General features: G+C 27.2%; 2 protein-coding genes across 3 annotated transcripts; one reads left to right on the top strand and one right to left on the bottom strand.

Annotated features, from left to right (window-relative positions):
- Nucleotides 1-4,260: 4,260 nt before the first annotated feature.
- On the top strand, nt 4,261-5,944 carry LOC124490207 (uncharacterized). Its single transcript, XM_047052673.2, has 2 exons — nt 4,261-4,735; nt 4,860-5,944. Exons 1-2 carry the CDS (start codon nt 4,363-4,365, stop codon nt 5,093-5,095), a joined length of 609 nt encoding a protein of 202 aa, XP_046908629.1. The 5' UTR covers nt 4,261-4,362; the 3' UTR covers nt 5,096-5,944.
- Nucleotides 5,945-7,400: 1,456 nt separating this feature from the next.
- On the bottom strand, nt 7,401-8,207 carry LOC142597330 (uncharacterized). Of its 2 annotated transcripts, none has more exons than XM_075728621.1 (2): nt 8,071-8,207; nt 7,401-7,964 (listed from the first exon to the last, which is right to left on the bottom strand). In XM_075728621.1, exon 2 carries the CDS (start codon nt 7,960-7,962, stop codon nt 7,465-7,467), a length of 498 nt encoding a protein of 165 aa, XP_075584736.1. In that variant the 5' UTR covers nt 7,963-7,964; nt 8,071-8,207; the 3' UTR covers nt 7,401-7,464. The 2 variants fall into 2 exon arrangements, with proteins under 2 accessions (XP_075584736.1, XP_075584735.1); XM_075728620.1 differs by having other exon boundaries at nt 7,410-7,964; nt 8,064-8,152.
- Nucleotides 8,208-13,774: the final 5,567 nt, after the last annotated feature.

The raw sequence follows: 13,774 nt of genomic DNA, 5'->3' as shown, positions 1-13,774 counted from the left end.
GGTTATTTGACAGTGAAATTCATCATGATGATGATGATGATAATAATAATATGATGTGAAAAAAACATTGTTACTTTTTTTTCGTTTTGACAAGTCAATTTTTATTCATCGTTTCATACAATTTTTTTTTGTAGCATCGATATTTCTTTTTTTTATCTGAATATTATCATCATGAATGGATTGATCTGAATGACAATCCCGGAACTGGAATGTAAATTCAAGCTTGTCATGTTTTTTTTTCTCTTGTTCATCGTTTTCACAAGACATTCATTTGACAAATTTCTTTTTCTTTTTTTAGCTCCTCCAACGAAAAAAAAAAATTGTTGATGCGTCAATTTTTCATTTTCAAAAGACAGAAAAAGAAAAAAAAATCCAACCAAAAACCCATAAATTCAATACATCATCAATTCAGCTTTGTTTTGTTTGTTGTTTCAAATAAATATAATCATTGAATCAATTCCATTCAATTTTTTTTTGTCTCAAACATGGCTGAATTATTTTCAAACGAATATCAGTATTATGGCTGTGGATGTTGATGTAAGCAAATAATTAGACAATGAAAAATCATCATAATGATAATGACCAATGGTAAGTAATCAACAATTTTGTTAAAAAAAAACTAATAACTGTTACAAACGATAAGTAGAAAAAAAATAATACCTGTTTATCATTATAAGCGTGCCATATATAATGGGCAATTGTGATAACATCTTTAATCACGACAAAAATCTTTAGTACGTCGCTTTTTCTGTTGCTCATCGATGATGATGATGATATTATCATTGTTTTTTTTCTAAACTGAGATTTTTTTCAGTTTTTAGTTTGGTTTACAGATTTGTTAATCTTGATTTCTTGTTATACGTTGTTATTGGCCATTTTCTTGAATATAATCCATAGCTAAAAACAGATTATTGTTATTTACAGAGAAATTTTTTTTTCTCTCTCATTTGATTTGGATTATTTGGCTCGATTTTTTTCTGCTTTCGGTCATCATCACTTCCATAATATGATTTTTATCATCAAGATTCATCTTGTCAAAAAAAAAGAAAAGAAAACCGAGAAAAAATGATTACCATTATCAAAGAAAATTTTTCACATAAAATAATTATAGGAAGAAGAATAGACTGGAAATAAAATTCAACGAAAAAAATCATTATTTCCTGGAAAAAAATTGCAGAAAAAAAACATATTCTATGGAACGAAAATCTAATCAAATCAAAAAAAAGAGAGATGGAAAAAATGACCTTTAAAATGAATTTGAAATGGAATTTATTTGGAATTTTTTTCTGTTTTTTTTTCTTCTTTTTCCGTTGACATCTACGAATGGTGTTCATCAATTTTCTTCATTTTTTTTTCTATCATTGAAATTTGAAAGTTTCATCAGCCAGTCATACCATATATCTACTGTGAACATGTTTTGGTCTTAAGAATTTATTATCACACACGAATTCGAAAGTCGATATATATTTTTTTTTATTATTCCGATTCCTATATACACGATTGGCGATGAAATTCAATTTTTTTTTCAATCAATCAAAATAAAAATCTGATGAAATTCTTTTTCATTTACAGTACATTGTGCATTGACATGGATCGAATGAATGAATTCAAATATACCTATTGGATCTTGTATTTGAAGAATGAGAAAAAAAAATCTCATTATCTATTGTTCCTGTGTAACACACATTATCCTCATTAGATGATTAAATCTAAAGCAAGTTCAATATGTGATCCGTTTTTTTTTTTGCTAGGCGTTTTCCAAATTTTTTCCTACACCAATCATTATCATCATGTTTGATGATAATCACATGTGAAAAACAACAACAAACGGCAGGAAACAAAAAAAAATTTTCATACTACATATTTTCAAACAGAATTTCTGGGCGGTGGTATATTTATATCATGGAATGTAATAAAGCGGTCGAGAATTTTTCTCTTTCTTTTCTTTGAGACAAAATATTTCATTTATTATCATTAAAGATTATTATCATAAAGCTTAAACCTGAATTGTTGTTGATTGTGGAATGGATCAACAACAACAACAACAAAAAAATGTGATCAATTTTTTTTTTCTTTTCGACGTTTGCGCGTTGATTTTGTATCATAGGTTCATCATCAAAAGACAAACGAAAAAAAAAACAAATCCGAAAAAGTCGTTCATTCATTTATGATGAAATCTGAAAAAACACCAACCAACCAAACAAACACCAACGCCTTTAAAAATTTGTTCATTTAGTCTAGCGACACACATTTCCTGTTTTGTGTTGCTGTGCTTTATATATTTGGTTTAAAAAAATTGTTTGTTGTTTTTTTTTATGAATTCCGGAAAAAAATAAGAAATATGTTCAATGTGAAAAAAAACGACTGAATGAATAAAATTGACAAGACAAACATTGTGAAGAAAAAACAACCATCATTTGAATCATCATTCAGACTAATTCAATCAATCGGAAATGTTGAAGAATCTCACATCATCATCATCATCATTGAAAAACATCATTTAATGGACGAAAACGAAATTCCACAGAATTCATAATTATCATACGCGATCATTATTATTATTACATACTTGATTCAATTCAATTTCAATCCATTGATTTGATTTGGATTGAATTGAATTGAATTGGATTTTTTTTTTTTTTTTTTTGGTTCTCGCTTCACTTATTTCAAATGTATGTATTATAAATGTAATGGTTACATCATTGGTTTTTTTTTCTCAACATTATCCCATCATTGAAAATATGAGCTTCATTCAAATGCTGAATCATTCATTCATTTAATCTCTCATAACCAAAATTATCAGGCTATATATTTGCTGGTTACAATTCTTTGTTGCTCATTAATGCATGAAATGATTTTCATTATTAGTTGATAATATCCGATTATTTCCATACACACACACTAATCATAATTCAAAAAAATAGTTTAATTGCATAACATTTAAAATTTATTTTTTTTCACGACGACGACGACGACGACGACATTTCTTTTTGACAGCAATTCTTGTCTTCCAAAAGAATCTCGTTATTGTAAAAGAAAAAAATCTCTGTGATTTAATTCAATTCAATCATCAATTCTAAAGTTCCCAAAATGTTTATTTTATGCAATGAGATAAAGAATCAGTGAAAAAAAAATCCATTTCAAACACAATGTGCTCACGTTTTGAAAAATATAGAAATGTTATTGTAGTAATAGAATTGATATATTCAATATTAAATAACCCGAAGAAAACATTATCATTAAATTGAATGGAACAAAAAAAGAAGAAAAAGAACAAGAAAAGATTATCAATGAAATGAATGGTGATGTTTAGAATAGAATCAATGAACAGAGAACAACAATTGTGTTTAGAAGAAATAAAGAGATAGATATATAAAATTAACAACTTATAAACATCAATGACACAATCAGAATAAGTGATATGTGTCGATTTTCTTAACAAAAATAGAAATTTTTTTTTAGTGGAGAATGTCATTGTTTTCTCCATTCAGATCATCATCATCATCACCAATATTGTGGCACATTGTTTGCAATTGAACGAGAAGTAAAATAATTCGTAATGAAAGATAAATTTTTTTTTTTTTTTTTTGGAAATACAAAATCATTTGACATTTGGCAATTTTTTTTTTTTTTTTTTTTGCTTCTTCACTACCCCTTGTTCAATTCTTGTGATTGTCAATGTTTTTGTTGTTGCTTTTGATTTTTTTTTGTTTCTTTCGCTGTTTTAGCTGTCGTACCAGGCTAAATGTCATAATTTTTTGTTGATGTTGTTGTTGTTGTTGTGTTGTCCACATTTTTTATTTATTTGTTTGTTTGAAGCTTATCTTCGAGTAACTAAAAAAAAACGCGAAAAATTCTTTTACATTTCATTGTCATTGTAGTCTGTGTATTATGTTTTGTTGAATTTGAAACATTTGAAATTCATTCTTTTGCTTGTCATATACGAAACACACAAATGCATGATGTGTCCACAATGCTTAAATGTCCGAATGATAAGGTGGTATCTATGTCTATAAAGGTTGTCAAAACAGGAAAAAGTGTATAAATTCCGGAAATCCATAACGTTTCGAATATCGTAATCGAATTGGATCCAGTGATTTCCACCAGTAAAATTACAAGTTACAGAAGTTGGAAAAAAATTTTTTTTTGTTATGGATGTCAATATTAAATGTTAATTTTGTTGTCATTCTTTTTCCTTTTTTTTTCTTTTAGTCTCAAAGTTTTTTTTTTTTTTTTGCTGAAACTATAGAAAACTTTTCATTCGGTTTGAAATCAAAAGATTTTTCTCATTATTTTCAACGAAACAAAAAAAATTAATTCAAAAACAACAACAGAAAAAAAAATCAAAGACAAACAAAAAAAATGTGTAAAGCATTTGAAGATGAAACAAATGGATGCTGTGATGATCCGGATGATGAATGTATTGGCCAAAATGGTTGCTGTTGTTGTTGTTATTATTGTTTAAATAGTGAATGCTGTTGTGGTGATGGCCAACACAAATGTATGAAATGTCCACCAGAATGTTGTATAAAATTATGGAATTGTTGTAATCCAATTCAATGTTTTACCTATAGTAATATGATTACATTATGTCGTTCATTATTTCTATTATTACATACATTATTAGTTGCAACATCAATATTTGGTCTAATATGGTCAAATGTTTATTTCAATTATTTTGATCATATTTTTACTGGCACTATTTTGGGTGGACATTTAGTTACATTATCTGCAGGTTAGTTTATACATTGTATGAATGAAATAATAATATTCTGAAAAAAAATTATTTACCAATTACTACCAATTACCAATTTTGAAATTTTTATTTTTAATATGTATTTTTTATTCATTATAAATAGGAGGATTACTATTTGGACTAAGTGGCCTTTATGCTACAATCAAACATCATAGACGATTATTATATACACATACAATTATTAATTGGTCATTATTCATATTAAGAGGTTTTACATGGCTATTATCAATGTTACATGAATATCATATTGATCCATTATTATATGGTTTAGCACCCATTGAATTTTCATTAGCTTTGTTGTCCACAATGTTGTTACGAGATGCACTCATCTATTACTGATATTGAATGATGATAAAAAAACAAAACAAAACAAAAAAAACATTGAGCATTCATCACTCATCACACAAACACACATATCCAGAGAAAGAATCAATATTGTATTTGGAATCGATATTGAATACCAAAAAAAAGAAAAAAAAAATTGTCAAAAACAAGCCACATTTGAAATGAAAGATGATTATTTCATATTCAATGATAAATAATAGCGAAAATAAAATTCCAAGGAGCGCGTGTGTGTATACCAAAGATGGACAATAAAAAAAATGTATCAAAAATCATCACCCAAAATATTCTTGGAACAATTCCTTTGAACTCCTTGGATAACAGAGAATTCTACATTCTCTCCTCCATCATCATCATCATCATCATCATTTTCTTCGTCGTTTAATTTTTCCTATACCATTATCATCATCATCATCATCATCATCATCATCATCGTCATCAGTAACATTCTAAATAATTCAACGAACACACGAACTAACAAAAAACTATTGAATGACCGTTTATCATCATCGAGTATGTGTATATATGCCCTCATCATCAAACCATAACCAACAAAAAAAACATAGTAAAGTATTACAAATGAAACAAAGAGGAAACAACAACAACAACAACAAGAAGACATCGGAAATGCCTATACACACACACACACACACATTTATAAACAATATATGAATGGAATTTGATGAAAAAAGTTCGATCCAAAGTTTTTGTTGTTGTTGTTATTATTATTAGAGTAACAGAGTGTATAAAAGGCACAATATAACCAACAACAACAAAATTCTGCCTGAACGATTTCTTATTGTTCATCATTTGTTTTCGTTGTTACTGTTATTTTTTTTTCATAAGTTCTGCTATCTTTTTCTTTATTTCTTTCAAACAATTTCAATTCTTCTGGTTCTTTTTTTTTTTTTTTTTTTTTTTTTTTTTGACGAGCATACGCTTTTGATTATAATTATAAAATAAAAAAAAAGAAAAGAAAAATTCTATCCAACTTGTAGTATATGTTTGTGTGTTGAGAGAGAGATGGCCAGAATAAATAAATAAACGAAGAAACAAAAAAAAAATAATTTTGTTGAAAAATTTAGCAAACAAAATTTTTTTAATTAAATTTAAATTATAAATAATTAAATCGTTTTCGTTGATAGTGACGTATTATGGCAATGGATAAATGAAAATTTTGAAGCTTTTTGTAAAACAAAATAAAAAATGAAAAACAATATTATTTTTGGCTTTGTGCGACCATTATTATTATGATTCATATAGATATGGTTGACTGTGGTCATCGAGAACAACGACAGAAAAGAATAATAGAATCTCTGCATTTTTTTTTTACAAACCTTCTTTTTTTCATCATGATCATAAATCTAATTTAATTATTCGGAAATTTATATTGAAACACAAAAATCCATAATAATAACGATGAAAACAATGTGTTTAAGAAGATGAAAAAGTATAAAAAGTCAACTGATAATGAAAGTTTCAACAATGAAACACAAAGAGAGATTTTATTTTTATAAACTTTGTGGTCAACACTAGATGTTTTTTTGTTCTCTTCTGTAGAAGTTCTGCTGTTTATGTTGTCAATTTCGTATTACTAATTTATACCATTTGTCCACCACTATCATCACTTTACTGTTTCATTATCAATGTAAATTGAGCCAAAAATTTTTTTTTTCTTATTAGAAATAATCATATCGACCATTATTATTATTTCCTGTTATTTGGAAAATAATGATATCCAATATCGATTAATTGATATATTGAATCAATTTTGTGTGTGTGTGTGAGTGCAGATGTTGTTTTACTCAAACTTTTTTTTTTGATTCATCCAAAGGTAGAAACAACATAAATTGTCGATAAATGTGTATTACCGCAATACTTTGTTGTTGTATTCAATTTATGTATGTTTCGATCTTGATCTAGAAAAACAAAACAAAATTCAATTCAATTCTCAATCACCTGGAACACGAAATAGTTCGATCTATCGATTATTATCAGTGGAGAAAGAAAAAAAGTGCTATTAGCAGCAGAATAAAACAAAACCAAAATTGATCGATTTGGATCGAATCGAATCGAATCGGAACTATGTGGTTAACAGCCACAATAATGATAACAAACCCGGAACAGGAGCTTCGCGCCTGTCTTGCTCTGCTGGGCTGACTCCTTGGCTGCGCCGCCCCCCTACTTGGTATCCGACCAAAGGTGTCAATTTTAACGCTTCGTGCCTGACGGCCTTCGGTTTGGTACCGTATATTATTATATTATATTATTATTATTATTTATTATTATTATATATAAATATAAATAAAACAGAAATAGAACAGAAAAAAAAGAATCATCTTCATCTTCATTCAATCATTCATCATTCAATTTATATCTTCATTCTGTTGTTGATTTCGGTTTTGATTACCATTACCATTACGATTGTTAAGATTTCGATTACGTCGATTACGATTTTGTTGATTATGAAATTGGTAAAAAAAATAATTTCTAATCAAGTCGTTTATAATCTGATTTTGATGATGATCTCGTTGTCGTCGTTGTTGTTCTTGTCGTCGTCGTCGTTGTTGTTCTTGTCGTCGTCGTCGTCGTTGTTGTTCTTGTCGTCGTCGTCGTTGTTGTTCTTGTCGTTGTTCTTGCCGTTGTTGTTGTTCTTGTCGTTGTTGTTGTTGTTGTTGTTGTCGTCGTCGTTGTTGCTCCTGCTGAAACTGCAATTGTAAGTAATTATTATAATTAACAATATAATGATGTTGATAATCAACATCATATTGTTGATGATGTTGAAGAAGATTATTTTCATCATTATTGATATTAATTTTATTATCATCATTCGGTTGTGGTTGTTGTTGTTGTTGGGGTTCCATTACTTTTTTTCATTGGATTTCGAATTATTGAAAAATTGAAAAAAATTTATTAATTTCAGCAATAATATCATGAAATCATCAGGTAATAATATATAACTTACCAATTACCAATATAATAAATTACCAAAATTATCAAAAAATCAGGATGATGTAATGATGATGATGATGTGTGGTGAAAACAAAACTCGGAATCGGAATAAAAATGAAAATCACGTGTGTCACTATCAAAATTCGAACTCTTTCTATGTTCTATTGAATGACTGCACCATCTATTGGATGCAAAGGCTGCAGCAACGTGTGCTTAGCTAGAACAATGAAAAAAAGCTACATACCAAATAGTTATGTTTGTATTGAAAATAAGTATTATGGCCGGTTCGGCTTCTCCGCATCAAGTACCTAGTTTTGTTAACACAGTGTAAGCACTTGCAGAGTGTAAAAGTTGCAGTTACCGAAATACTTTATAGAGATAGAGATAGAGATGATTAGAGATGATTTTTTTTTCCTTGCCAAAAATAAGTAACCATCAAGAGGAAAAAAAGAAAATTGATCATTTCAACCATATTTGGAATGTTCATCAATTGATGAACATTGGGAAGTGGTTGAATACCTTTTCCTTTTTTTTTTTTTTTTTTTTGTTCAACTTCTTGTACACAATAATATATAAACACATTATTGACGTTAATAATATCCATCATCATCATGGATAAATGTTGTTGTTGTCATCGTATGGAGAAAACAATAGCTACAAAATTGATATTACTTCCGTTGTTTTTTTTTCAGTAAGAATCTAAACGAAAAGTTTCAATATCTGAAATGAAAAAAATGTTTTTGTTGTTATTTTTATCATGTTTTTACGATATAAGATTTACCGTCCATATTGTGATGACGGTCGGTCGGTATATAATTTACAATTGTCCATTATCATCATCATCATCATCATTATTGAATGTTGTTATTGTTGTTATGTTTTTATTTGTTCGACCATTTTACAGTTGCTGTTGTTGTTTTTTTTTTTTTTTTTTGTTGGATTCATAATTGCACATTTTTTTCCCGTTTGTTTACTTATAATTTAAATTCTTCACGTTTTTTTCACAAAAAAAAAAAATTTCAGTTACATTGCCAAGCCTTAGTTTTTATTTTTTCTGTTATGATTATTATTATTATTATTATTCTTTGGGCGAAGTCAATCTTTAAAGTGTATCCACATTCATTCATTCACTATAAAGATTCTTATTTTTTTTTTAGTGAAAAAAAGACGATATTTTATTCGAATGTTCACCATTTCAATGAATGGCTATTTTGGAGAGACAGAAATTCTTTCTTTAGAAAAGAAAAAGGTTTGACACTACATTTGTTATTCAATGTCCTTTTTTTTCTTTTATTTCAAATAAGAACTAGTGTGTCCAACTGAAATATATGAGAATATAATTCTATTGTCTGTATATAGTTATTTATTGACTTTGTTTTTTTTTATTATTCTTCTTCTTCTTCATGTCATCGTTGATTCAAATATCATCATCATCATTATTATCCGACAACAATAAACAAAAAGAATTGAAACAACAACAACAACAACAACAACAACAATAAGAATCAGGAAAAAAAATTGTACTATTTTTGAAGAAAAAAAAATATTGCATAAATTACCATGTGTTTCATAAACATCGATATTTACTATGAATTTTTGATCTAAATTCTCGATTATATCCACAATAACATTGGGGACATTTTTTTTTTTTTTTTTTTGATTTACTAAAAGAGATTTCTATGGCCAATGTTTTCATTTTCAAGTGGACCATAATTTCTTTCAGATCTTAAGTTAAAAATAAACAACAACAACATCAAAACCGGTGAAGATAATAGATTAGAAACAAATATATAAAATAATGGCAAAATAAACACTATATTGTTGTGTATATATAATACACACAGAATATTGAAAGTTAAATACAAGGACATGGCACAACAGAGCTCATCATCAGTTTGTTCGTTCATCATGATCATCATCATCATATATATCATAATTGTTCATTCATTTGTAATGGGGCCATAGTTTTTTCAACACAAAGCCTATGTCGATAACAACAACAACAACAACAACAACAACAAAAAACCTACAATTACGGACCGAATAATAGTTATAGCGAAATCTATTCTATATTGATCTATTTTTGTATATACTTATCATTATATAATTGAATCGAATGGTTTTTTTTTTTTGCTTTATCTATATTAATTTCATTTTCACTTTTAAATTACTTATATTCTTAATTCTTATATAAATAATAATCTATTGTTCCATTTTATCAATTCTATGAATTTATAAATTTGAAAGATTCTTCTAGAATCAAGTAAAAAAGAAAAATAAATTCTGGTTTAAAAATTTTCAAATGTGAAAAAAATAATGAAATATAAAATAGAAAACCAAAGTTTTTTTCCCATTCTCTATCTGTGCGTGTGTGTGCGTGTGTGTGTATTTGGCAAAATATTTTGAAAAAATTCAACAACAAAAAAAAATTTCCATAATATAAGCACAAAATACTTTTTTTTTGCTTTATTCACTTTTCAATGTTTAATGTGTTATATGTAACGAATAAAAAAAACAACAACAACAACAAAAACAACATAACTTTTGAATCAACCAGAGAGAGAGAGAGAAAGGTTATTTAATAGCCATTGATGATGATGATAGTCGCATTCAGAAATACCATTTATTCATATGTGTGTATTATATATTATATATGTCATATGATCATCATCAAGTTTACTTCATTTTCAAAAGAAAACAAAAACAACAAACGAACAAACAAACAAAAAGTATTTTATGGAGAGAAAAAAAAACTATGAAAACATGTACACCATTATGATGATTGTGTATTTTATTTTATATATAAATATAAATATTCATTTTAAATCACGTAAAAAGTATTTATTTTTCTTGAATTCATTTCAGATTTGAAATGTTTTTCTTCATTTTTAAAGCTTGTTGTTGTTGTTGTTGGCGAATGCGGTAATTGTATTCCTTCATTCATTCATTCAGAAAACATATGCATATTAAAGGGACATTTTTTTTTGGTTAATGTTGATGTTTTTGTTTTTCATATTTCATTGAAACTGTTTGTTGAAATGCTTTTAAATTTTTTTTTTTTTTTGCATTTTTTCGAAAGAAAAAAAATATTTCATTCATTGAAAATTTTTAAATTAAAAAAATTCAACTAACAACCAAGAATTTGTCGCTGTCGGTGGAAAGAAATTTTAATTGTGTGTGTGTGCATTTGGTTCAATACAGCCGGTTCTAATATTTATAATCACCACCACCACCACCATACATACATAAACGACAAATGTGTTTGCGTCAATAATAAAAATAATCAATATATAATGATAAAAGAAAAATCGATTTTTTTTTGGCTAATTAATGACGTGAAAAAACTACTATTACAACAACAACAACTATGATTAGAATTTCTTGGTTTTCTACTTATATAATAATGTATCAATGTGTATGTGTATGTTTCGAAAATTCTCAACGACTGGTGGTATCAATTTGAAGTGATCAACAGAATTATCCATTGTCGTTATATATATAAGAAATAAATGTAGAAAAGATCCAGAAACACTAACAAAAAAGTGATAGAAATAGTGTCTGATGTGATCTATTTTCATTTTTCATTCTCTAGCTCTATCGTTATCAAAATAATAAGCCACAAACAATATTTTTGTTTGTGTATGGAACAAGCATCATCAACATATACAGAACCAGAATTATGAAGAATATTTTTCATGTGTGTGTATTGTAGTAATCGAATCAAACAACATGAAGCATGTGGTCACAAAAAAAGCAAAGATGATCGAATCTAATAGAAACGAATGAATTGGAATGGATCGGATCGGATCGGATGAGTAAAAATGAAAAAGGAAGACATTTTTTTTTCTTTAGCTGCGATAATAGCAGTAATATTTGCCGATACCATGAATGAATGAATGAATGAATAGAATGAATTCAATTGAAAAAGATTTTTTTTTCTTGTTTTTGATACGCTGTTCTATATGCTGTTTTTGTGTTGGTTGTTAACTTTTGGTCGATTTAGGTTCAATATTAATGGTGGGTGGGTGATATGATTGGATGATTTTCATTCTCGATGAGAAAATTTTTCACTCCCCCCATCCTCAAATACATCGACAAATGACAGAATCAAAATGAATTGAATGATGATGATGATGATGATGATGATGCAATAGAATTTGTGGAGAATAAATAAATAGAAGAAAGAAAATATCTATAGTATGATGTAAAAGAGATGATGGTGAGCAAATCGAGAAATCGTTTCGTTTCATTGATTAGATGAGATGTTGAAATGAATGAAAATGAAATGAAATAGATGGATGGATGGATAGATTGAATTAACGACATTCCTATGAATTGAATGAACCAAATGAACAAATGACTACTGAGTTGTTTGTTTTTGGTCAACAACAACAAACGAATCGAATTTGAATTCAAATAATAATAATAATAATACCATAGAAAATTGGTTGACCATTTTCACTATTTATAGATATTTTGTTAAGAATTTGAATGTACTAAAAATACATTTACATTTAACATTTTGGTTGATTTTTGTTGTTGTTGTTGCAAATCTAATCAATCGACTACTAATTAGTTTAATTAGTCAATCATTTCAAATAGAAACAAAATAATGGTGAAAAAAAAAATTTTAAACAATATTCTTATCATCATCATCATCATCATCATTAACAAAATTGAATAACACATATTTCACAATATAATGACATCAACAACAACAACAAAAAATTGATAAATATATTATAAAATGAAATGAATCATCAGATAAATAGAGAACCATGGTTGATGTTTGAAAAAAAAATATTTAACAACAATGTAATTTGTTGTTCTGGTGGTATATACTTCAAATTTTTAACTATGAAACCTATTTATTTATTATTGTGTGATCATAATGAAATTAATAACATTGACGATAACAGCAATAAAAACAACAACAACAACAACAACAAAAAACTATTTTAAAGTTGACAAACACTAAAACAGGCTAACAGAATGTGGATATATCATTAATAATATTCGAAGGATGGCAATATAGCAACGTATAAAATTTGATTTTATCAGCAACACACACACACACACAATATTATATATATATACAGAATCGTTATATGTTTTCCAATTATCTTTTGTTATATCATTATCATCGCGATAAACATTCAAAAGAAACATTCAGGAAAAAAAATATAAAAATTTTTCATAATCAATCAGTCATTCATTCATTCATTCATTCATTCTATGCAGGGGTTATCTGATCGAAATTAGATAACGAACAAAAAAATGTCTATTTTTCTATGAAAAATCGTTATTGAATGTAGTGTTTATCAAAATATTGAATCAGATCAGATATATAAGCTTATTATTTGATGGCAAAAAAAAAATGAAAAACGTGAGAACTAAAAAAAAAAAAAAAAACAATCGAATCCAATACTGGTCACAGACATGTGATATCGTAAAGATCGAATGAATAATATTGATAGGCAATATTTATTTCCGAAATTTTTCAAATATTTTTTTTTTTTTGGGGGGGGGGTTTCACAAGAAATTCATGCTCATCACCATTATCGATTATTATCATATTATAGATATGATCGGACGATGATGATGATCAATTAACATAACAAAAAAACAAAAGAATGAAAATTGGCCAAAAATGATATGGATGACAACAAATCAAGTTGAAATTTTTTTTTTTTTTTTGATTGGATAGATGCTACACTTTTATTC

Source organism: Dermatophagoides farinae, chromosome 2 (genome assembly GCF_024713945.1).
Source record: "Dermatophagoides farinae isolate YC_2012a chromosome 2, ASM2471394v1, whole genome shotgun sequence".
NCBI lineage: Eukaryota > Metazoa > Arthropoda > Arachnida > Sarcoptiformes > Pyroglyphidae > Dermatophagoides > Dermatophagoides farinae.
Note: the sequence above shows the minus strand (reverse complement) of the source record. Positions and strands in the feature narration are given on the sequence as shown.

Excerpts from the sequence above, each read along its gene's own strand:
- LOC124490207 (XM_047052673.2), top strand. The coding sequence starts at position 4,363 with ATGTGTAAAGCATTTGAAGATGAAACAAATGGATGCTGTGATGATCCG. Across the intron at positions 4,736-4,859 it reads TTTAGTTACATTATCTGCAG|GAGGATTACTATTTGGACTA; the intron begins GTTAGTTTATAC and ends CATTATAAATAG.
- LOC142597330 (XM_075728621.1), bottom strand. The coding sequence starts at position 7,962 with ATGGAACCCCAACAACAACAACAACCACAACCGAATGATGATAATAAA.